We start from the raw sequence: 26,617 nt of genomic DNA, 5'->3' as shown, positions 1-26,617 counted from the left end.
CCACCAGGCCGGCCCCACACATTTTTTTAACACTCAGCATTTCCTCTTACTAAATACTAAAGCAAATATAGATTACTGAATATGTAGGACACTCAGTCTAAGATAAATATTTTTAAAAATTCCTTAAATTGTTACAGAACTAACTTATCTGAACATTATGAAAATTCTCTCCCACACTTCCCACTCCCAAGACACAACCAATATAAATTTCTTTGCAAATGTGTAACTTTGCTTCAGTCCACGTCCATGGTGTAGCTGATAGAAGTTATTCTTGAGTGGTTAATCTATGAGTACTTCTTTGCCTTAGCTTGGCTCTTATCTCCATCCTCCCCCAGTGACACATTTGGGTGCCCCAAAGAGCTGGTACCCTGTTTATCTCCTCATCCCCATCTTGTAATGCTCTGAGGGTATCTGAGAAGCCCAATGCATCCTTTCTCCAAGAGCCACCTATCTTACTTCCATGTTCAAAATTAGTTATGATTTTTTACTTGATTCTCTAAGGGATTAAATAAGCTAAATTCTCACAGGTTCTCAAATCTAATGCATAAACATATCAATATCCAAATGCATATAGCGAGTCTAGTAATAATGGTGAATATTTCACTCTGGACAAATTTCAAGTTTACAATAGAAGAAAATTTGAGAATTAGAGCAAAAAAGAAAAACAGAATCCTACTGAGATCGTTATGGTTCTCTACAGCTTTTTGACTATATTTGGTGGTGATAAGATAGAGAAAATATATCAGTTTGAATGAGAAAATATATCAGTCTGTTTTCAATACTATTTGACGTGAAGTATACTCATCATAAATTTCATCCTTTTTTGGATAAATCCTCAAGGTAAATTTTTCTTGAATTTCTTAAAAGAAAGCTTTATGAGAAAGTGTTTAAATTTTGCAAAAGAAGGAAACCTTTAAGAATTTATCATTTTAATTCCCCTATTTTAAACTAGAGATTCTGTAACATAAAAAGCCATAATATATTCAATCATTGTAAAATGTTATAATTCTCAGTAAATCCCACATAATTCTTAACTTTTTTCTTGAAAATTACACGAAAACATTACTTTGGTTTTCCCAAGAGCCCAGTTATCAAGACCAGCTTTTTCCAAAATGGCAGCACAGGTGTCAGGGCTCACAGGGGGCTCTTCACTCCACTTGTAGCAGAGAACATGGTACCTTCAAATGGAGAAAGGGCTGGTTAGTATTTCACAAAGGTCCAAGGTCTTGGTAGCCTAGTGGACACTTGACAGCTCTGTGCAGGGGACAGAAGAGACTCCCCAGATGTAACCAGGGAAGCCTTTAGGCATTCTCAGAGCAACTCTGGAGTACACTGATTCCAGATGATGCAAATTTGGACCAGTCTATTTGTGCAAATTTGAGCATTGTTTTTTCACTGTAGTGATTGCTTTTCAACACTTAACACTGAAATCCCCCACCAAAACTCCATCACTCAAAAAAAATTAGCTGGGTATTTTAAAAAAGCAACCTTTCTCTGGCACTGAAAACAGCAGGACTGCAGTGGCAGGAAGCAGAGGGAAAGCTTTTATTCTTTTTTTCACCTTCATAAAAACATTGGAAGCTGATCTTAAAATTGGAGGAAAGAGTTTAATTTTGCAACCTTCCCACCACTGTATACACACCTTCCATCGTTGTGTTTCCTTGAGGTACGCTGTGTCTCTGGCTGGAGTTTTTCTCTATTGGTTCAAGAACATCAGTAATTGAGGGTAGGAAGTGAGTAAGGGGTTAGTTAACGCAGGAGAGAACTGAAAGAGGCCACAAGTTTTTCAGACTAACCACAAAGTCTAATGGGGGAAAAGGGCGAATTAAAGGAAGAATTTCTTGGTGCAAGATGAACCTGAAAGTCCAGAGGAAACAGAGCAGCAAGTTTGGGTAGGTTTGGAATTTCAAAACAGAGGCCCTGATATGTAGAAGACTGAGTGGCATGATTAAATGGGGAGTAATGTACTGAGACGCAGGAGAGCTGAGTTCTAGTCTTGACTAATTATCTGTGTAAACTTGGACATATCATGGAACCTCTTTAGGTATAATTTCCTCATCTAAAAACAAGCCTGTAGATAAAACCTCTAAAGACAATACATTCCAGCTCTACCAAGTTTCATCCCGTTAAATCTGCAGATGAACCAGCTTCTGTTGGCTCCTTGGAAAATGCTGGCCTAGAATGGTGTAGAAGGAAGTGATGATCAGAGCTTTTGGTGTCTGTGCAAATAACCTCAGGGAGTGTGCCCACCTGAGGAATAAAAACTTGCTCACCGACACTATGTAGCGACTGAGTAGCTACTCTGCCCTCTCAGCCTACCAGCCATCTCCTGGCTTCACTTCCTTCTGGATCCAGCCAGGATCTCACGGTTCATCTCATGAGCCACCCTTAGTGAGCTCCCTGACTCTCTCACTCTTGTTCTTTTGTTGTGCATGCTCTGCAAACATGCAAACCTGGACCGTGCAATCAGCTGTTTCTCCGCTGTCATGTCAGGGTTTGGAGCACTGCCAGAGAAAATCACCCTTCATCCACAGTGTGCTCCCCTGTGTGTTTCCTGATTCAGCTGGGCCCACAAGGATGCTCGGAGTCCTGGCTGGTGTCCACGGCCACTTTCCTCACTCGATTCTCACAACAGCTATTTAATCTCTCCTGCCCTCTTCAAGTCTCCCACCCGCCCCTGCGCCCCACACCGCTCTCAGCAGATAAGCTTGTCTCCTATTTTACTAGAGGCCACCAGATATGAGCTCCACCGACTTCTTCCCCGACTGCAAATTCATTTGCCCACGATCTCCTCCTTCAGAGGAGGAGATATTCACTCTCCATCTGCCTGTGTTCAAGATGCCGTCTCCTCCTCCTCTTCTCTTCCGTATATTTTCAATCTCACTTCTCTCTTTGGCTCCTTCCGTTTAGTACAAAACCAACCCCCTAAGTCTCTCTTACCTGAAATGACTCAATATCGCCCACTAGCTTTATAGATAAATTGAAAGATTGTTTAAAATAACCATCTCCATGTCTCTGCTTCCCATCACTCCTCAGGTCTTGGAATCTTGTTTAATCATATAGTAATAAAGACTATTGCTTAATCACATATGATCTTATAGTGACGAAATCTAAAGGGTTGTCTTCCATCCTCATCGTAAGTGTTCTTTCTGCAGCGTTTGATATTGTTGACCACTCTCTCTGTCTTGAGAGTGTCCCCAAGGTTTCCCTCCCGCCCTGTGCCCCTGCTTTTCCTCCTCCCTCTGTCTCCCTGACATGTCCCATATCTAGACTTGCTGCTTAACTGCTAGTGTTCTACAATGTTCCCCTTCTTTCTAAGCTCTCTCCACAGATGTCTCGTCTACCTGTACAGCTTCCCTGTAGGTGACGATTCCTAAATCCACATCTTCAGCCCTGTTTACATAAACTCTAAACACGTTACTTCTGACTGCCGACTCTACCCCCCACCTGGTTATCCTACAGACAGTCCAAACTCAGCAAAATTCATCACCTTTTCTTTCCTCTGCCAGTTCCTATCTCTGTGAACCATATCACCACTTTTTAAAAGGTACTAAAGCTAGAAATCTGTGTGTCATCCTAGATTCTTCCGTGTTCTTCACCCCGTATATCCAATAAGCTTAAGAATCTCTCTGGAAGCCATTTCTTTCTCTCTATTCCTACTGCCATTACCTTAAACCTACTCCTCATCACTTCTCACCTTGCCTTCTGCAATTGCCTCCCAACAGGTTACGGCCATCTTCCCTCCCTTCTCCCCATTCCCTAGCCAACTTCCACAGCGCTGGCTGAATTATTTTAACAAAATGAAAATCGGATCATGTCCTTTCTTGACTTGAAAGTTTCCAAGGATTTCCCAGGTTCTAAGCTGGGATGGCACAAACAGGTGCTTTGAGAGGCTGCGCAGGTAATGGAAACACGTGAGGCAGGAAGCAGCGGGAATGTGGGCAACAGGAAGAGCACACCTGCGGGAAAGCAGTCATGTAACACCGTCTGCCATACGTGATGACCAGTCTGAAAGCTGCCCCGCTCTACGTCCCCGCCGGCCTTTCCAGCCTTACTCTTCGCCATTTTCCGTGGACCTCTTGAGCTCCAGTCACAAAATTTATTTAAAATTATGCCAAAGGGTCATGTTTGTTCATGCCTCTGTGCCTTTGTATGTGTTATTCTCCATGCCTGCATGTCCTTCCATCCTCACTCCTCGTTCCCCTAAGGAAGACCTACTCTTGCAATATTCTAGAAACTCTCTTCAACATATCTTCAGTGAACTGATATCAGGTAAACTGATGAAATATGGGTGAGGAATGAGGAAAGCCAGGGAGCCGTTTCTATAAAACTGTATCCAACGCTTTGGTAAGCCTCCATAAAGATGTATTCTAGAAAACTGTGGAATTACATGTGGATGAAGCTGTTACAAGGGTTGAGGAGAACGAGAAGAATCAAGAAATATTCAGCCCTGTGATTATTTCACAAGTATCTTTAATTTCTTGCTTCACTTCGAGAAATATTAACAAGAAATCATAAATAAGGGATTATGGATAGCTTATGTAAGAAAGAGTCAAACTCTGATTAGTGGATTTTTATTCAAAGAAAAAATTAAGCTTATATCAAAAGATTGAAAAATAAATATATGTTCATGTTCTAAGTTAAAATGTAATATTTATAGTATGCATTTATACATTATTTTTATGATTCTCTGCTTTATCTGAATTTCAACTATAATCTAAGAAGTCTTCCCCTTTCCTCCTCACCTCCACCATCTCCACTTCATGCTCTCAGAGTACCCTGTGCATACTTTATTAAAAATATCCACTATCCTTTCATTCATATGACAAATATTTATGGAGCACCTAATATGTGCCAGGCACCCTTCTAAGTGCTGAGACACAGCAGTGAACATAGCAGACCCTTCCCCTGGGGTTTACATTACATTGCGGGATAACGTAGATCATTAGATCCCGGTTCCCACAACTAGTCTGTGAGTTTCTTAACATCAGAGGCTCTTTTATTAATCTTTGGATTAATTTTTTGTTCAAGGACTGGAACATAGTGGGTGCTCAATTAAATGTTTGTTGAATGACTAATGAAGTGCCTCTGGGACTTGCTGTGGAAATAACTATCTAGGTAGACCAGATGGCTTTACGGAGGAAAGCCCAGACCCCTACTTTGTTGTGCCCCTTGTTTTGAAGCCAACATACTGATGTCCGCTTTGTTTTTTCTGAGTTAGCATCACAGTTTACACTGTGGGATTCAAGACCACAGCACTGTAGGTATAAGTAATTTTGGGGTCTTGGGGCTGAGGCAAAAATAGTAATGAAAATAATTATAGTTACTGTGTTGATGACATTTGGTTCCATCACTAAACTTCATATATATTATTTCATTTAATGCTCATAACCACATATAAAGTAGATACGATTATCATCATTCCTTTTTGCAGATGAGAGTGACTGAAGCTTGAAGCTTCTAGAACTCAAGTCACTTTGAACAAGGTCACACATTTAGTAAGTGGCAGAATTGGGATTCAAACCTGGGTTTTCTGACTTCAAAGCACGTGTACTGACCTGCTCCACTATACTCCTGCCTTCCATAAATTCTGGTCGTATTAGAGCTCTGAGGGCCAGAGCATTGTGTATAGGCGCCTAGTAGAGAAATGCGGCTAACTCAGTAGCTTCTTAGTATAAGTGTTCATCTGAAATAACTACAGTCCAAAGCCGGTGTCTTGTGCAAAGTAAGTTCATGGTGTGTATCTTCCCTTAAGATTATTTCTGTGTCACAAAACAAAGGAGTTTATCTACAACAGAGTAGAGGGAGGGTCTGATGAATTTGCATCGTACAAGGAGGGTTAGTCAGAGGCTAGGGCAGGACAGAGGAGGGTTATTTAGTTCTATCTACACCTCCACAGGGCCTTTGCAAATTGTTCTGCCTGCCTCAGAGTCTATGCCAATATTGATGACAGCTTTCGAATTAGTGACAGAGAAAAGGTTTATTTTATTTACAGCATTTTATTTCTAGAACTTCCTGTATTCAGAACAGCTATTCATATGTTCTTTGTATACTCAGTTTTTTCCCTTCCTCGTTTATCATGTAGTAATTTGTTATTCTGTAATAGCACAAGACTTGGAAATACATTTAAGAATTTATTCCCACTTCTGACCTTCTAAATAAGCTGCTTACAACGACAACATCATCAAGAAAATAGGTTTAGTTCTCCTTACATTCCATATTGAAAAACATGGATAACTTTGAAACTATTAGTTTAGTCTGGCATTCAAGGCTCTCTCTTTATAATTTTAACCTGATCAGTTTTCCCATCCGATCCCACCTTATCTTCTGTCACTTCAGGACACTCGGCCGATCTACTCTAATCCAAGTCCCTCTAGCTTTTGGCACACCAACCTATACACTGAGAAATCCCCTTCCTGTGTTTTCCACAAACCATACTCACCACCAGATCCCAGTTTGAGGCTTCTTTCTTGATATTCTCTCTTAACAGCCCTCCTGGAGATAATCACTCTCTTCTCTGAACTCTTACACTATGTATACCATTCCCTGAGATCCTGGTATATATCACCTGGCATTGTTTACTAACTTTCCATGTCTATGACTCTGATAATCCCAATGGGATTGTTAATTCTTGAGGATCAAGCCAGCTTTAAAATTTGGTGTCTTCCACAGTGTATTGAACATAAAAAAAGGTCACTGAAATTTAAGGGTACTTATATTAATATTACATTAATATTACCTATATTAATATTTAAGTAAGTTAAAGATTTACTCTTCCCTTAAAAAATTAAAAGTATGATAATAAGGTCAAATTTTAATTTAAAATTTGAAACTTCTTTGTATTAAGTACTTTTGCGTTAGCTGCTTTCATGTACCGAATGGAGAATTTACCTATTGGCCAAAAAGAAATTCTGCTATTTTTAATTTCTTAGTTTGGGATATAAAATTGGGTCTGCTCTGTGAGAACTGAAGTCAGAGATTAGATGCTGGCTGTACTTTGGAACTCTAAAACCTGAAGTTTTAAAGTCTGTCAAACTACTATAAAGGATTTGCCAATATGAAAGTCACCATATTTATGTAATTTTGCTCTCCATCGTGAAAAGATGGTAGGGTTTTCTTTATTTCAAGGTGCTCCAAATAAATACCTTTCTTTTCTTTCCTATGTCTCTAAAGAAAAAAAAATCAAGAACTACCATACATTGCTGAAAACACGAAAATTTGTAAAAAGAATTAGAATTCTCACTTCACTTAGTAAGGGTCTTGGTTTTGGTGGGGAGGGAGTTAGAAATAACAGTTCATTGTGCAATCATAAAACTTTGTTTTGTTCTTAATTTATACACTCTGAAAAAGGCCAGAGAATGTTGCATATGGAGAATTTCTCAAATGCTAGGTTTCACCTGAAAATTGTAATAGACTTCACTTTTGAAAATTGAAATTTCAAGTTTAATGGCTAACAGAAATCATAGAATTGATAAAATAACAGAAACATGGGCATGTAAAATATTAAATATGTAAAATACTGAACTTCTGTATTATCACTAATGTATTACTTAATAAAATATATTTAATATATAGCTTAATTCATTTTACATGAATCTCAAATATTAAAAAGGACTCCTTATACCCAATTGATTCTTTATGTCTTCTAAATCACTCTTAGAGATAATATCTCATTTGATCTGTATAACATTTCTATCAGGTAGTCATGGTAGATTTATTAGATGAGGAAGATGAGCTTCCGTACAGGCCTGGGTTTCTCAACCTCGGTCCTGTTAACATTTTAGGCTGGATAATTATTTGTTGTGGGGGGTTGTCCTGTGCATTTTAGGATGTTTAGCAGGGTCCCTGGCCTCTACTCCCTAGATGCCCGCAGCAAACCCCCATCCCACCAGTTGTGACATCCAAAAATGTCTCCAGACATTAACAAATGACCTTTGAGGGGCAAAATCTCCCCTCGCTGAGAATCACTGGCACAGGCCCATGGTCACATGGCTAGTGGCAGAGCTAGAGTGAGGACCGAATCCTCCAGCTCCTCAGTACAGAAGCTCAGGCCTCTCCATCATGCTGCCTATGACATGCACCCTGTGCTACCTCATAGGATCTCCCGGCTGCCAACAGAAACTTCCAGCCCCAGTGAATAGTTACCTTCTCTCTCAATACATAATCATTTGCATGAACAAAATGTCTCCCTCCTAGGACACCTAAGTAATTCTCTTTCCTATTTTGTTTCCTATAATTCTTCTGAACAATTTTTATACAAACTGTACATGGAAACCTAAAAAGAAGTCCACATACCGCTTTATAAAGTTAGCAAAAAGTATCCGATGTGAGTATCCTAGCCTTCGAATTCTTGCTGTTTCCAGAATTCCTGTGTAGCGAAGCTGTAGCAAGACTTTCTCTTTGTCATATTTTCTTGCCTGACGTTCGTTATTTGGTTTGATGCAACGGACGAAATGAGGTTGGCCCACCACCATTTTAGATAACAAATCCATCAAGGAATACTATAATATACAACAAAAATAAATTTCCCAGTGTAGCATACAAAAACCTAACTTGCAGTCTTTCTTTTTATTATAAGAATAAAATCTGAAAGCTCAATGTTACAAATGCTTATGCTAATTCATAGTAAATGGAGAGAAATCTGCATTAATGGAAATTTTATTTATAGTTTATCTTTAAAAAATACAGATTTACTCATAAAAATGTAGATGCAATAACTAGAAACTTAGCTATTAAAAGATTGCCTATAAATTCTTAAGGCAACTTTAATTGATAAGATTATTTTTTATACAGTTTGTTTATAAGTAATTATATCCTCTTAGAGAGACTTGCTGAATGACAATATTTAGGCACACAATCTGGTTTCCTGCTTATACTATTAATTTCCTCGTCCAACTCTTTCTTTTTTTTTTTTGTGAGGAAGATCAGCCCTGAGCTAACATCCATGCCAATCCTCCTCCTTTTTTTTTGCTGAGGAAGACCGGCCCTGAGCTAACATCTATTGCCCATCCTCCTCCTTTTTTTTTCTTTTCCCCTTTCTCTCCCCAAAGCCCCAGTAGATAGTTGTATGTCATAGCTGCACATCCTCCTAGTTGCTGTATGTGGGACGCGGCCTCAGCATGGCCGGACAAGCTGTGCGTCGGTGCGTGCCCGGGATCCGAACCCGGGCTGCCAATAGCGGAGCGCGTGCACTTAACCACTAAGCCACGGGGCCGGCCCCCAACCAATTCTTTCTTTATAGAAAGTATGCAAGTAAACATTTTAAACTCTGTCAGAATCATCTCCTAGTTTAAAATAAGGACTGAGAAGTTAATGCAGTTTAAAATTAGGACATAGTCATAAAAAGAAGAAAATCCATTTAAGTACTCTAATCTGCTCTAGTTTGATAATTTTCTTATTTATTTTAGAAGTTTTTTAATCGCATAGATATGAAAACTGTATTCTGCAGCAATACCTTATTAAAACAGTAGCCAATTATTGGACAACTAAGTACACTACATTAGGATAATCACGGTTCCACTAAAAGTGGAATCCCAGAAAACTAATTTGTCAAAGGCCAGGATTACAATTTATTGGCAAGATAATAAATGTATGGACATAGATAGCTGTTGACAGCTGGATCTCTTTTAGTGTTGGAAATATAAAAGCTGACAGCTACAAAGCCAGTGCAAACTGAATACTGGAACTGACAAAGCACTGGATTTGCATGGCTTCCTCTTGGGCACCGAGCCTCAGATGTGATCTTCTTCAAACAGTTGGGTCTGCCATTTTGGAGCCCTTCTTCATTACATTTATCTGTGAGTCATCATTCCTTTAGTCACGAAAAGATCTGCCGGGCACTGGAGATACAAAGGTGGCATTCTAAGCAAGAGCTTACTGTAATTTAGGCATCGGTTTTTCTCAGGGACCAAGGCAGAGTGTTACTACGTTCATTTTTCTCTGCAGAATGAAAAATAACTTTTGAAATATATTACATACTACATGGAATTATCTTCTGTCGCTTTTCACTTCAGCCTGAGGAGTAAGACGACTTTATAAGGACTAATGATGTAAAGATATACACAGTGTTTGATGTCTACAACAGTGGTATGATAATGATCTGGATAGCTCACGTGAAAAAAGAAAATAATCTGACGGTAGGCACTGTCTGTGGTTCAGCCGTGCTGCAGTCCTGATGTAAGGTGAATGTACCAGCACAAATGGGAGATATTAAGCATATAAATGTACTAGGTGCTACTCAAAGATGATTAAGCACACACTGTCTCCTATGAGCTTAGGACTCAAAAAATACTTAATAAAACTATCCAATTAGTTTTAAAAGTATTTTGTGAGTCTATTAGGGAACTGGATTTATTCATTGAACACTTAGAGTAAGTCTAACCCAGTCTCTTCCTCATCCCCCACAGTAAATTACAGTCATGCGTTGCTTAACAACGGGGATATATTCAGAGAAATGTGTTAGGCGATTTCACTGTTGTGTGAACACGATAGAGTGTACCTACAGACCTAGATGGTGTAGCCCACTACACACCTAGGCTATCTGGTACTAATCTTATGGGACCACTGTTATATAGGTGGTCCACTGTTGAACAAAACGTTGTTATGTGGCACTTGACTGTATAATTATTAATAATTTCCAAGTTTTAAGTGGTATTTTCATTGGCTGGTTAATATGATTTTATCAAAAGAGATAAACAACCAGAACCAATAATGAGGGCAAAGTTATCTAGAGTTCTCCAGAACACAGAGAACATAAGGGCTTTTCGTCCTTTCTTTCTCTCATAGTGTCCAAGGAATAAAGGTCACCTTGATTCTATGCTAAGGACACAGTGACTCACTTCCTTGGCATGTTACTGTGTTTCCCTGGTGTCCCTTCTCCTTGCACTATTCCTACATCAGTCCTATTTTTCTTTTGAGGTTTTCAGCCCGTCTATGTGTAGGGAGATATGGAATGGAGATGGACGCTCACCCTTGTCCTATCTGTCTATCATAAAATCATCCAGGAGTGGGAAGAAGAATTGATAGTTATCATAGCATCAAATTAAAAATCCTTTTAGGTTTTATTCTAGCGGGAATGCATTTGTGTCTATGGACAAATTTTAATCAAGGTGTAGGACTCCATTATGATCGACATGGTATATAATAATTTTATAGGTAAAATATCAAAGTACACCAATCCACAAATTTTTTACTGTATATTCTAATGTGTCATGTATCTAACAAATAGAAAATAAAATACATTTAAAACTCTCTTTTGCTGATAGCACTCTGATATTTGCTACTAGCTTTTAATCTGTAACTCTCATTCAGAATAAATAACATTCCTAAGCACAACACATCATAATTTAATATCTTACTCTGAAATAAGATGCAACTGTTTGTGTTTTCATGTTGGTCGTCTCTCTGGCATGACGTGTGGCTTTTCCAGTTTCACCCTAAGAAGACCAAGGAAGACAGTGATGCTTCAGTGCTTATTGTACTTTATGATCTACAGGGAGCATGAGGAATTTTCCCTCAAGTTATCACAGTCCACGCATTCAAATACACAAAATAACAAAATGTCACTGACATTTTTACCTTAAGGTAATTGTTTTGTCAGTTTCATTGGAATTTGAATTGGTCTGGCATAGAATGCGATTATCTCTGATCTTAGCTAATACATTTTAGTTGGTCTTAGTGTAACAGTAAAACTAGCTATAAATGATGAGTTAGGAATATATCAGAAATGCATGGTAGGAGGGAACTCAAGATGGCGGCGTAGGCAGACTCGGAACTCACCTCCTCCCGCGGACACAGCCAATTTACAACTACTCGTGGAAAAATTACCCCTGAGACAGAACTGAAAACTGGATAAGAGGAACTCCTACAACAACGGACAATCCTAACTGAGGTAGAAGAGGCAGAGACTCCCTTCTGGAGAGGAGAAACGCCGCCTTCACAAGCCGCCAGCTTCACGGCCGCCGGGAGCAGCCCACAGGTACGCAGCCTCCCTGGAGGCGCGGGGCCCTGAGCCGGGAGCGCCCCCGCTGGGGGCATTTTGTGGACCCAGCACAATCGAGACCAGCGGCATAATATCTGACTGTGCCTGCTACTAAAATACTGGGGAGCACCCCCAGAAAACCTGGTTCACAAAGAAACTAAAACTGGCTCTTAAAGGGCCCGTGCGCAAACTCACCCATCTCAGAAAGCATCCTAAAATCACCAGACAGAAAGGTGCACAGTGCTTTGGTGAAAAGAGACTCACTTGATAGGCCCTGAGTGCATCTCGGTGAGGGGTGAGACCTCTCCAGGGACTGGGACATTGGTGGTGGCCATTGTTGTGGCCTGGTGTGGGCGTGCTGACACAGACGCCATTGGAGTTCTCCCTGGGGCCTGCTAGCCCAGGGTCTGCCCCACCCGCTAGAGCACTGATTTAATCCAGCTCAGCCAGGGCAGGCAGCCCACCTCAGAGACTGGCCCCACCCAACAAGCCCTCAGGCAACGTGTGGGCCTGCATAGATTGGTGACTGGATTCTCTGCAGCCTGGCAACTGAGCCTAACTCAGCGGGGCAGGGCGTGCACAAGGAGTGGGTGGAGAGTATGGGGTGGTGGTGGAGTGTGTGGGGCTCCTGCGGTGGAGAGACTGGGTTCACTTCGGGAGGTCGGGGCACGCACATGGGGCAGGACTGTGTTGACTGTGTGTGTGGACCTGTGGGTGGCAGGGCTTGTCAGCTGCAGAAGACTTGTGCTTCTCAAAGACCCACATAGGGGGTTTGCCCCACCTTCCAAAGCCTGAAACAATTGGGTGCATGCCTGAGGCCAGCTCCACCAAGCTGCAATCCTCAGAGAACTGACAAGAGACCCAAAGGCTGGAGGCTTATGGCAATTGTAATCCCCGAGCCTAACAACCTGCCACGCTAGGGGCCTACTCGCTTAAAAGAAATACTGCAACACAAATGTGGTATTAGAACTTGTAGCCAACTATGCTGGGGCTCCCCACACGTGATAAAGAGACTGAAGGGTCCGCAACAACTACAAGCAGCTGAGCATTACAACAGCTGGCCAGGAGCATAACTCGGCCTCCCTGGGCACCTACAGGGAGAGCAAACAGGCCACGACAGAAGGACACACGAGCCCACATAGGGGTCTCCCCTGGAACATTGAGAACTGAGGGAAGCACACTGGAAGCCTCCTAAGGCATCACTTATATAAGGTCACCTATCCAAGAGCAGGAGACGTAGCTGACCTACCTAATACGTAGACACAAGCACAGGGAAAGAGGCAAAATGAGGAGACAAAAGAATACATTCCAAGTAAGGGAACAGGACAAAACCCCAGAAAAGGAACTAAGTGAAACAGAAATGAGCAACCTACCCGACAGAGAGTTCAAACTAAGAGTGTTAAGGATGCTCATTGATGTGGCGAGAAGAATAGATGAACTCAGTGAGAATGTCAACAAAGAAATAGAAGATATAAAAAAGAACCAATCAGAAATGAAGAATACAATACTGGAAATGAAAAATTCACTAGAGGGACTCAAAAGCAGAGTAGAGGATACAGAAGAACGGATCTGTGAGCTGGACGAAAGACTAGAAGAAATTACTCAAGCTGAACAGGTAAAAGAGAAAAGAATTAAAAAGAGTGAGGACAGTCTAAGGGACCTCTGGGACAACATCAAGCACACTAACATTCGTGTTATAGGTGTCCCAGAAGGAGACGAGTGAGACAAAGGGGCAGAGAATCTATTTCAAGAAATAATAGACGAAAACTTCCCTAACCTAAGGAAGGAAACAGACATCCAGGTACAGGAAGCACAGAGAGCCCCAAACAAGATAAACCCAAAGAGGCCCACACCAAGACACATCATAATCAAAATGTCCAGAATTAAAGAGAGAATCCTAAAAGCCGCAAGAGAAAGTCAAGTTACATACAAAGGAAACCCCATGAGGCTATCAGCTGACTTCTCAGCAGAAACCTTACAGGCTAGAAGAGAGTGGCATGATATATTTAAAGTGCTAAAAGGAAAAAACTTACAGCCAAGAATACTCTACCCAGCAAGGTTATTATTCAAAATGGAAGGAGAGATCCAAAATTTCCCAGACAAGCAAAAATTAAAGGAGTTTGTTAACAAGAAACCAGTGCTCCAAGAAATGTTAAAGGGACTGATTTAAGGGGAAAAGAGAAGACCACAAATAGGAAAAATTATCTATTTCCATGATAAGAACATGGAAATGGATACAAATGCACAAGAAAGATGTTAGATATGATACCAAAAACATAAAAGGAGGAAGGAGGGGAATTAAAGAGTAGAGCTTTCAGACAGAGGTCAAACTAAAGAGACCATCAATTCTGTATAGAAGAAGAAAGGAACAGAAAAGGACTACTAAAACACTGAGAAAAAAAAAAAGTTAAAAAATGGCAGTAAGTACATACTTATCAATAGCTACTTTAAACATCAATGGACTAAATGCTCCAATTAAAAGGCATAAGGTGGCTGATTGGATTAAAAAACAAGACCCATATATATGCTGCATGCAAGAGACACACTTCAGACCTAAAGACACTCACAAACTGAAACTGAAGGGATGGAAAAAGATACTCCATGCAAATGTCAATGAAAAGAAAGCTGGGGTAGCAGTACTCATATCAGACAAAATAGACTTTAAAACAAAAACTGTAAAAAGAGACAAAGAAGGGCATTACATAATGATCAAGGGAACAATCCAACAAGAGGATATAACACTTGTAAATATCTATGCACTCAATGTAGGTGCACCTAAATATATAAAGCAATTATTAACAGACATAAAAACAGAAATAGAGAGTAACTCAATAATAGCAGGGGACTTTAACACTCCACTTACACCAACGGATAGATCATCCAAACAGAAGATCAACAAGGAAACATTGGCCTTAAACGACACACTAGAACAGATGGACCTAGTAGATACATACAGAGCATTCCATCCAAAAACCGAAGAATACACGTTCTTTTCAAATGCACATGGAACATTCTCCAGGATGGATCGCATATTAGGCCACAAAACGAGTCTCCATAAATTTAAGAGGATTGAAATAATACCAAGCATCTTTTCTGACCACAACGGTATGAAACTAAAAATCAACTATAGGAAGAAAATCAGAAAAGCCACAAATACGTGGAGATTAAACAAAATGCGACTGAACAACCACTGGGTCAATGAATAAATCAAAGAAGAAATCAAAAAATACCTGGAGACAAATGAAAATGAAAATACAACATGCCAGAATATATGGGATACAGCAAAAGCGGTTCTAAGAGGGAAGTTTATAGCAATACGGGCCTATCTCAATAAACAAGAAAAATCTCAAATAAACAATCTAACAATGCACCTAAAGGAACTGGAAAAAGAAGAACAAACCAAGTCCAAAATCAGTAGAAGAAGGGAAATAATAAAAATCAGAGCAGAAATAAATGAAATAGAGACCAAAAAAACATAGAAAAAATTAATAAAACCAAGAGCTGGTTCTTTGAAAAGATAAACAAAATTGACAAACCTTTAGCAAGACTCACCAAGAAAAAAAGAGAGAAGGCACAAATAAGTCAAATCAGAAATGAAAGAGGAGACATTAAAACAAACACCTCAGAAATACAAAAGATTATAAGAGAAGACTATGAAAAGCTATATGCCAACCAATTTGACAATCTGGAAGAAATGGATAAATTCTTAGAATCATTCAACCTTCCAAAACTGGATCAAGAAGAACTAGAGAATTTGAATAGACCAATCACCAGTAAGGTGATCGAAACGGTAATCACAAACCTCCCCAAAAATAAAAGTCCAGGACCAGACGGTTTCCCTGGGGAATCCTACCAAACATTCAAAGAAGACTTAATACCTATCCTTCTCAAACTCTTCCAAAAAATTGAGGAGGGAGGGAAGCTCCCTAACTCATTCTATGAAGCCGACATTACCCTGATACCAGAACCAGACAAGGACAACACAAAAAAAGAAAATTACAGGCCAATATCACTGATGAACATCGATGCAAAAATCCTCAACAAAATACTAGCAAATTGCATACAACAATACGTTAAAAAGATTATACACCATGATCAAGTGGGATTTATTCCAGGGATGCAGGGATGGTTTAACATTCACAAATCAATCAACGTGATACACCACATTAATAAAATGAAGAATAAAAATCACATGATCATCTCAATAGATGCAGAGAAAGCATTTGACAAGATACAGCATCCATTTATGATAAAAACTCTGAATAAAATGGGGATAGAAGGAAAGTACCTCAACATAATAAAGGCCATATATGAGAAACCCACAGCTAATATCATCCTCAATGGTGAAAAACTGAAACCTATCCCTCTAAGAACAGGAACCAGACAAGGATGCCCACTGTCACCACTCCTATTTAACATAGTACTGAAAGTCCTAGCCAGAGCAATCAGGCAAGAGAAAGAAATTAAAGGGATCCAAATTGGAAAGGAAGAAGTGAAACTGTCACTACTTGCAGATGACATGATTATATATATAGAAAACTCTAAAGAATCCACCAGAAAACTCTTAGAAGTAATAAACGAATATGGTAAAGTTGCAGGATACAAAATCAACATACAAAAATCAGTTGGATTTCTGTACACTAACAATGAAGTAGCAGAAAGAGAAATTAAGAATACAATCCAATTCACAATTGCAACAAAAAGAATAAAATACCTAGGAATAAACTTAACCAAAGAGGTGAAAGATCTGTACACCAAAAACTATAAAACATTGCTGGAAGAAATTGAAGAAGACACAAAGAAATGGAAAGATATCCCGTGCTCTTGGATTGGAAGAATTAACATAGTTAAGATGTCCATACTTCCTAAAGCCATCTATAGATTCAATGCAATCCTTATCAAAGTTCCAACAACATTTTTCACAGAAATAGAGCAAAGAATCCTAAAATTTATATGGAACAACAAAAGACCCCGAATAGCTAAAGGAATCCTGAGAAAAAAGAACAAAGCTGGAGGTATCACACTCCCTGATTTCAAAATATACTACAAAGCTATAGTAACCAAAACAGCATGGTACTGGCACAAAAACAGACACACAGATCAATGGAATAGAATTGAAAGCCCAGAAATAAACCCACACATCTATGGACAGCTAATGTTTGACAAAGGAGCCAAGAACATACAATGGGGAAAAGAAAGTCTCTTCAACAAATGGTGTTGGGAAAACTGGATAGCCACATGCAAAAAAATGAAAGTAGACCCTTACCTTACACCATACACAAAAATTAACTCCAAATGGATTAAAGATTTGAATGTAAGACCTGAAACTATGAAACTTCTAGAAGAAAACATAGGCAGTACGCTCTTTGACATCGGTCTTAGCAACATATTTTCAAGCACCATGTCTGACCGGGCAAGAGAAACAATAGAAAAAATAAACAAATGGGACTACATCAAACTAAAAAGCTTCTGCACAGCAAAGGAAACCATCAACAAAACGAAAAGACAACCTAACAATTGGGAGAAGATATTTGCAAACCATACATCTGATAAGGGCTTAATCTCCAAAATATATAAAGAACTCATGCATCTCAACAACAAAAAAACTAACAACCCAACTAAAAAATGGGCAAATGACCTGAACAGACATTTCTCCAAAGAAGATATACAGATGGCCAACAGACACATGAAAAGATGTTCAAAATCATTAACTATCAGGGAAATGCAAATCAAAACTACAATGAGATATCACCTCACGCCCGTCAGAATGGCTATAGTTAACAAGACAAGAAACAACATGTGTTGGAGAGGATGTGGAGAGAAGAGAACTCTCATACACAGCTGGTGGGAGTGCAAACTGGTGCGGCCAGTATGGAAAACAATATGGAGATTCCTCAAAAAATCAAGGATAGAACTACCATATGATCCAGCTATTCCACTGCTGGGTATTTATCCAAAGAACTTGAAAACACCAATTTGTAAAGGTACATGCACCCCTGTGTTCATTGCAGCGTTATTCACAATAGCCAAGACTTGGAAGCAACCTAAATGCCCATCAAGGGACGAATGGATAAAGAAGATGTGATATATATACACAATGGAATACTACTCAGCCATAAGAAATGATGAAATCCAGGCATTTGTGACAACATGGATGGACATTGATGGTATTATGCAAAGTGAAATAAGTCAGAGGGAGAAGGTCAAATACCATATGATTTCCTTCATTAAGTAGTAGATAATAACAACAATAAACAAACACATAGAGACAGAGATTGGATTGGTCGTTACCAGAGGGGAAAGGGGGGAGGGAGGAGGGTGAAAGGGATAATTCAGCATATGTGTGTGGTGATGGGTTGTAATTAGTATTTGGGTGGTGAACATGATGTAATCTATGCAGAAATAGAAGTATAATGATGTACACCTGAAATTTATACAATGTTATAAACCAATGTTACTGCAATAAACAAAAAATTAAAAAAAAAATGCATGATTATTTTGGTGACTAGCGGTAATACAAACATAAATATTTGTTTAAGCAAAAAAAAAAGATCAGAGGGAGAAAAACTAAGGAAAACGTTGTTCATTTTTAGGAGCACACAAATGTTGCCACGGTAAAGGTTAGATTCTTAGAATCACTGCCATGAAAAATGCATTTTCTTACCTTTTTCAGGTTGATTGATTTTTCCGAAGTCCTCATTTGATAGTTTGCTATATTTTGAGTTTTAGAATGTGGCAGATTACCTGTGGCAATGGAGATAAAATTAATATACCTTTTCGAATCCTTAATGGCTAGAAGATTGACCCCATTTACTTAAATGTTAAATTAAGCATTGCTGACCCCATAATATTCAGACCCACATGCTTGGTTAACTATTTATTGAGAAACTTAGGGATAAAATAATATTATGTGAAAATTTGTAACAAATTTTAAATTCAGAAAAACTCCAGCTTGGAGAAAAGAAAAGGTAGAGTAAATGCTGGATTTCCTTTTAATTGCTACAAGATATAGGGGTGATTATGATAAAGGGACCAATTTGCTTCTTTTTTGTGTTTGTTAAATGGCATACGAGATTTTCTTTAATGCAAAAGTAAGCTTTACAATGGGCCTTAAAAATCATACGGATCATTAATTCACATGAAGTGGTTATAAACAAATCAAGTGTAGTTGACAACAACGGACATTTTCAACCTAACATTCAGAAATACGCGCCTGGTGCTAGGGTTAAATAAAAGTACACAACCCAAGGCTGTGAAAAAATTACGATGTAGTGAAAAGATTACGGCCTTGGAAGCCAGGAAGACCTGGGTTTGAATACCAGCCGTAATACTTAAATTGTGTTGCCCATGGATCATTTACTTAATCTCTGAGTTGCAGTTTGAATCTATAAAATGGGGATAATGAGGCCTATCTCACAGAATTTTGATATGTGATAGTATGTGTGGCACATGGTAGGTGCCTAGAAATATTAGTTCACTTTCACGCGTCTCCCACCCCTAACCAAGCACAATTAACTTAACCAACCCACAATCCAAGAGTTTATCATCCTAATATCAATATTCAAAATATCTCCAGAATTCAGTACCACTTCAGAAAGATTATTTTTCTTCACTCTCATTCTTTTTTTTTTTTTTTTTTGTGAGGAAGATCAGCCCTGAAGTAACATCCATGCCAATCCTCCTCCTTTTTTTGCTGAGGAAGACCGGCCCTGAGCCAACATCTATCACCAATCCTCCTCCTTGTTTTTCCCCAAAGCCCCAGTAGATAGTTGTATGTTATAGTTGCACACCCTTCCAGTTGCTGTATGTGGGATGCGGCCCCAGCGTGGCCAGAGAAGCGGTGCGTTGGTGCGCGCCCGGGATCCAAACCCGGGCTGCCAGTAGTGGAGCGCCAGCACTTAACCGCTAAGCCACGGGGCCGGCCCTTTTTTTTTTTTTTTTGGTGGGGGAAAGATCAGCCCTGAGCTAATATCCATGCCAAGCCTCCTCTTTTTGCTGAGGAAGACCGGCTCCGAGCTAACATCCATTGCCAATCCTCCTCTTTTTTTTTCCCCAAAGCCCCACTAGATAGTTGCATGTAATAGTTGCAATCCACTCTTATTCTTTTAGGTGATAAATAGAGGTGACATGTGTCTGGCCAATCCTTCACATTCTTTGTGGTTGCAAAAGACTGGCTCTGAGATGGTGCAGGAAAGAAGGCTACCTGGGTTGTGGCTGGCAGTGCCTCTGCTCTGCTCAGGTCCCCCTTCCCTCGTTCCTCCAGGAAAAGTGCTGAGATGGGTGTGTGTGATGACTTTCGTGCTGGGCTGAGACTGCATACTGCACTCTTGAGTCTCCAAGTGTGGAACTTACTGAGGCCAGCAGAGTGGACAGAGAGTAACAGGTGACCTTCAGAGGGGCAACTGCAGGAATTTCACTTATTGTTCTCTCTCTCTTTTTTTTTAAGGATTACCAGGGAAAGTTTTGGAAAAAAGTTACCACAGACTTGGAAGTTTCTTGGAAGCATGATGAATACACAAAGTTCACATTAATTAGGATAGACCCATTACTTAATAGATACCATGACTTAATATTAGCCAAATAAGAACTAAAGTTTTAAGTTTATTTGGAAACTTAAAAAGTAGGAGAAACTCAGTCAAGGATTAATAATTTCACTGTAACAAAATTTATACACTAGTCATCAAATTATTTAACAACAAAATAAACAAAGCCTTTTAAAAATTCATCTGTGCATATCAACAGGAACTAAAATGAGCAGATCTTAATTTCAGAAAATATATCCAGTTTCCTTTTATAGTTGGCCTGATGAAGAAACCTGTGATAAACCAAACTAGAGATGTGAGCTGCAGGAATTGTGGTGCATTTTCTCCTAATAATGGCTAAACTATATTTCATATTTGAAGTCACACATGCAAAGGGCCACGGTTATTTTAGAATCTTGGAGATTCTAAAATAATAATGTAGAATTGAAGAACCTGAACTTTCAAGACTACTTCTAAGACTTCCCAGTGGGGTAATGTTAGGAAAGCTGCCCAGCATTTCCAAGCCTCGACATCTCATCTGTAAAAGTAGCACCTCCTTATAACGTTGTTCTTAGGAGTAAAGAAAAGTACTCAGCACAGTGCCTAGCACACTGCAATCTCTAAACAAAGTTATCTATTATTATTATTATATGTTTGCACATCTAAGTGAATATAAAACCCAAATGCCTTTAATAGCTTGGAAGTTCTCAGTTACTGAAACACCTTTGACTATGAAGTGCTTCTCTTGTCCCCGGCCAACTAGACACTGTTCTGCTCATAGTCAGGAGACATAACATAGTATCGAGAACCTGGCTGCATATTTGATAAGGGTGGAAAACGTGAAATTAGATGCATAGATGCTGTTGGTGGATATAGAAAGAGATGGCTATTGCTAAAATCAAAACGGAAGACTCTTACTTCTGGGCGAGATCAAGTAACACAGATTGAATTAACTGAAACAACTAAAAAAACATACAAAGTATATGGAACAGTAGTTTTTTTTCTTTCCATTTTTTTATTGTAGTAAAATACACATAACATAAAATTTAGCATCTTAACCATTTTTTTTCCTGAGGAAGATTTGCCCTGAGCTAACATCTGTTGCCAATCTTCCTCTTTTTTTGCTTGAGGAAGATTAGCCCTGAGCTAACATCCCTACCAATCTTCGTCTATTTTGTATGTGGGTTGCCACCACAGCACGTGATGAGTGGTGTAGGTCCACGCCCAGGATCCGAACCTGCAAACCTGGGCTGCCAAAGCGGAGCACGCTTAACTTAACCACCAGGCCATGGGGCCAGCCCCCTTAACCATTTTTAAGTGTAAAGTTCAGTGGTACTAAATATATTCATTATGTTGTGCAACCATGACCACCATCCATCTCCATAACTCTTTCATCTTGTAAAACTGAAACTCTATACACATTAAAATACTAACTCTCCGTTCCTCCCACCCCTAGACCCTGGCAACCACCATTCTACTTTTTGTCTCTATGACTGACTACTCTAAGCACCTCATATAAATGGAATTACACAGTATTTGTCTAGGAACACCAGTTTTTATACATTGTGCATCAAGCAGTATAGGACATCCATCCCTGAGAGGGGAAACAAATGAGGTGAGCCCTGTGATTACCCCAGCTTTCTGACTGAAGACGTTTTATGCTGCAGTGTAGGAAGGGGAACCCAGGTGAAGCCCGGGTCAAAAAACCAGATGCAACCAATAGAAAACAAATAGCAAGGTGGCAGAGTCAAACCCAATCATATCATTAATCATATTAAATGTAAATGGTCTGATCACCCCAATTAAAAGACAGAGATTGTCAAATAAGATTTAAAAAAGCAAGGCCCAACTATATGCTGTCTATAAAAACCCACTTTAAACATACACACAAAAATAAGTTGAAATTAGAAGTATAAAAAACGATTTACCATTCAACCCCTAAACATAAGAAAGCTGGAGTCTTCATATTAATATCAGGCAAAGTAGATTTCAGAACAAAGAATATTACCAAGGGTAAAAAGGGTCATTTAATAATAATAAAGGGGTCTATTCATCAAGCAGCTATAACAATTCTAAATGTTTATGCACCCAATAATAGACCTTAAAAATACATGAAGCAAAACTTGATAGAAATGAAAGGCAAAATAGATAAACTGACAATTATGGTCATATTTCAAAACCCTTCCCTCAGTAATTGATAGAACCAGGAGAGAGAAAACCTGTAAGGATACAGAAGACTTGACCAATACTTTCTATCAAGTTGACCTAATTGACATTTACAGAACATTCCACCCAAGAACAGCAGAATTATTTTCAAGTGCAAATGAAACATAAAACAAGATAGACCATATTCTGGGCCATAAAACATGTCTCAGTAAATTTAAATGGATTAAATCGTGCAAAGTATGCTTTCTGAGCTCTATGGAATTAAATTAGAAGTCGGTAACAAAAAGATATCTGGAAAATCCCAATATACTTAGAAATTAAATATTATTTGTAAATAACTCATATATTTGCATATATTAGGAAAGGAGAAATATTTTCTTAAATCATTGACGTAAGTTTTCACCTCAGAAATTAGTAAAAGACAGACTAAAACCCAAAGTAAATAGAAGAAAGGAGGCAATAAAGATAAAAGCAAAAAAAGAAAAAAAATCTACAAAACAGAAAGCAAAACCAACAGAAAAAAATCAATGAAACCATAAACTGGTTCTTTGAGAATATCAATAAAGTTGATAAGTCTCTAGAAAATCTATCAAGAATAAAATGAGAGAGGACACAAATTATCAATATCAGTAAATGATATTGTTGATTTAATCCATTTATTAATTATGGATATGATTTAATCCATTTAAATTTACAGAATGAGACAGCTGACATAACTTCAAGATCTACAGATATTAAAAAGATATCAATTTATGTAAATAAATTTTACATAGATGAAATAGACAAAGCTCTTAAAAGGCACAACCTACTAAAGCTCTTTCAAAAAATTAGATAAATAGCCTTATATTTATTAAATAAATTGAATTCGTCGTTAAAAACAACCCTTCAGGCCCAAATGGCCTCACTGGTGAATTCTACAAAGCAATTTAGGAAGAAATAATACTCATTCTACTTTTCCTCAAAATTGAATAGAAGGCAATACTTCTCAATTCATTCTATGATGCCAGCATTACAGTGACTCCAAAATCAGAAAAAAAAATTAGAAGAAAACTACTGTCCTATATCTCTCATGAACAAAGTGCAAAAATGTTTCTTAACAAAATGTTAGTGAATTGAATCCAGCAATAAATAAAAGTCCGATGCATCATGACCGTGTCAGGTTCTTTGCAGGAATAATAAGTTGGTATAATATTTAACAATCAATCAATGTAACTTGCCATATTTGTAGATTATAAAAAACCCAAATGAATGATTATCTCAATAGATGCAGAAAAAGCATTGGCCCAGAATATCGAATTGACAAAATTCAAACACGCACGCTTGATAAAAACTCAGCAAACTAGGAATAGAGAGTAACTTCCTCCTCCTGATCAAGGACCTCTATGAAAAACCTACAGCTAACATCATACTTAATGGGGAAAAACTGAAAGCTTTTCCCCCAAGATCAGGAATAAGGCAGGAATGTTCAACTCTTGCCACTTGTATTCGACATTGCATTGGTGATTCTCGCCAGTGCAACCAGGCAAGATGAAGAAACAAAAAGTAAACAAAACGGAAAAGAAAGGGCAAACTCTTTATTCACAGATGACATGATCATCTATGTAGAAAATACTTTGGAATTTACAAAAAAAAGCTACTCTAATAAATGAGTTTAGCAACGTTGCAGGGCAAAAGATCAATATACCAAAATCAATCGGATTTCTATATGCTAGCAACATACAGAATCTGAATTAAAAATTACCATTTTAATAGCATAAAGATGTGATATACTAGCAGATAATCTGACAGATGTGCCAGACTTATACACTGAGAGAAATTAAGGAAGACAAATAAACGCAGAACTACACTGTGCTCCCTGATTGGAAGACTCAATATTGTGCAGATATCAGTTCTCCCAAAATTAATCTACAGCTTTAGTACATCCCAATCAAAGTCTTGCCAGGATTTTTGGTAGAAATTGACAAGCTCATTCTAAAATTTATATGGAAAAGCAAAGGAATTATAATTGCCTGAACAACTCTGAAAAAGAAGAACAAAGTTGGGTATCTTATACTACATGATTTCAAAATTTTTTATAAAGCTACAGTAATCAAGAGTGTGGTATTGGCATAAAGATAGACAAAAATCAGTGACACACAATAGAGAGTCTAGAACCTGTAGACATTTATAGTCAATTGATTTTTAACAAGGGTGCCCAAGCAATTCAATGGGGGAAAGAACAACCTTTTCAACGATTGGGGCCCGAACAACTGCATAGGGGCAGGGACGAGTGGAGCGAGGGATTACAGGGTCAGGAGGAAACGTCATTTGGGGGTGATGAATATGCTCACTACTGATTGTGGTGATGGTTTCACAGGTGTTTAGGTATGTCAAAAACTCATCAAATTTTACTTTCACAAACTCATCCAATTTTACTGTCTAAATATGTGCTGTTCATTGTATGTCAGTTATACCACCACAAAACTATAAAAAAAGAAACAAAGAGAACAATTTAAAACTCCAATGAAGAAAAACAACCCCAACTACATTTTTTCTACTAAAAAGCAAACACAAGGATGATATGATTGGGTGGAGCAAAGGCATGTGAGTTTTTAATCAATAAGGAAGACCTCGCTAAACCTGTAGGACCTCAAAGAACCATTCAGACGCTGCTCACTCCTGAAACAGCAGACAATTCTGAACTCTTTGGAGGCGAGCACATTCTTCTAGTGAGTAGCTAGGATACCACCATGTTTTCTAGTGAGTGCTTCAAACACTTTTCTTTAATGAAAACCTAGCTTCTTTATATCTATTTTTATATTTTCTTCAGATGGTTTGGGCAGAAGATATTAATAAAGATATATTTAGTGAGGTGAAAACAAACCAACATGAAAAACTGAGGGTGATACTCATGAAAATCAGTCAGACACTACTTGATTGGGCCCGAGGAACATTTTCGGTTAAAGAAAATGGCCTTAGCTTACCTGTTTTTGTCAGAGGGTGGTTGACTAGTTGCCGGATTACACTGTTTTCTGATGACCTCAAGAGCAGCACAATATCAGTTGGAAGAGTGTCTCTGTTTTTAGCTAAGAACCCACTTGCATTATAGAGGACCTGTTGATGAAGTATGCTATCGTCATTATCACAATCAATGAGGTCACTGTCATCACCATTATTATCATCATCATCATCAATACAGAGCTTACTCTCTGCTGAGTCACAGGTATACAAAGACCTATAAAGGCAGTCCCTTATAACTTGGTTGGAAAAGCAAACCCCTCCAAGTTTACATCATATCTTGTCAGAGAAAAATTTGTTTCTCACTGATTTTGAGTCGAAATGACCAAAGAGGTTTGATTCCTCTCATTTATTATATTGGAAATGTGGTGTGTTTCCTTCTTCTATTTGGAGGGTTGGGGGTGGCATTAAGCAAGCATACTGGGGCCACCAAGACATTCTCATTTCTGCGACAACTGATTCACTTGCAGTGAATTGGCGGTTACAGATTTTTGTCTCAGTAGTAGTGTTGTCTAAATATGCTGTGGGCATTTGTGTTTCTGGCACTTACAAACAATTTTAAGACTTTCTAAAGATCAATGTAACCCAGATTTCTGTAGGATGATCCAATATGGTTGTTGCTATGGACCAAATAGAATTGTGTCCCTCCAAAATTAATATGTTGAATCCCTAACCTCCAATATGTCTGTATTTGGAGATATGATCTTTAAGAAGGTAACTAAGGTTAAAGAAGTCATAAGGTTGGGGCCCTAATCCCACAGGACTGATATCCTTACAAGAGGCAGATACATGAGAGATCTCTCTCTACCCCATCACATACACAGAGAAGGCCATATTAGGACATTGCGAGAAGGCAGCCATCTGCAAGCCAGGAAGAGAGGTCTCGCCAGACACCAACCCTGCTGGCATCTTGATCTTGGACTTCTAGCCTTTAGAACTGTGAGAAAATTAA

At 38.7% G+C, this 26,617-nt stretch overlaps 1 protein-coding gene and 1 long non-coding RNA gene across 20 annotated transcripts in view; one reads left to right on the top strand and one right to left on the bottom strand.

Moving 5' to 3' along the window:
* MYO3A (myosin IIIA) overlaps window positions 1–26,617 on the bottom strand; it is a 227,002-nt gene that overhangs the window by 40,291 nt on the left and 160,094 nt on the right. For 11 of the 19 annotated variants that reach the window (XR_009216986.1, XM_058532614.1, XM_058532613.1 and 8 more), the window contains 6 exons: window positions 25,632–25,761; window positions 18,645–18,724; window positions 11,358–11,435; window positions 8,296–8,501; window positions 1,643–1,696; window positions 1,067–1,178 (listed from right to left, as the gene is read on the bottom strand). Coding sequence is in view for 18 of the 19 variants with exons in the window: in XM_058532614.1 (XP_058388597.1) it covers window positions 1,067–1,178; window positions 1,643–1,696; window positions 8,296–8,501; window positions 11,358–11,435; window positions 18,645–18,724; window positions 25,632–25,761 (660 nt within the window). In the remaining variant the exon portion in view is untranslated. Of the gene's footprint in view, window positions 1–1,035; window positions 1,179–1,642; window positions 1,697–8,295; window positions 8,502–9,191; window positions 9,940–11,357; window positions 11,436–18,644; window positions 18,725–20,183; window positions 20,332–25,631; window positions 25,762–26,617 lie in introns of those variants that run through there. The other 8 variants (XM_058532615.1, XM_058532618.1, XM_058532627.1 and 5 more) reach the window with 7 other exon arrangements.
* LOC131398820 (uncharacterized) overlaps window positions 11,754–26,617 on the top strand; it is a 263,140-nt gene continuing 248,276 nt past the window's right edge. The window contains exon 1 of the long non-coding RNA XR_009216989.1: window positions 11,754–11,977. This is a non-coding gene — a long non-coding RNA (uncharacterized LOC131398820). The remainder of the gene's footprint in view (window positions 11,978–26,617) is intronic.

Source organism: Diceros bicornis, chromosome 36 (assembly GCF_020826845.1).
Source record: "Diceros bicornis minor isolate mBicDic1 chromosome 36, mDicBic1.mat.cur, whole genome shotgun sequence".
Taxonomy (NCBI): domain Eukaryota; kingdom Metazoa; phylum Chordata; class Mammalia; order Perissodactyla; family Rhinocerotidae; genus Diceros; species Diceros bicornis.
Note: the sequence above shows the minus strand (reverse complement) of the source record. Positions and strands in the feature narration are given on the sequence as shown.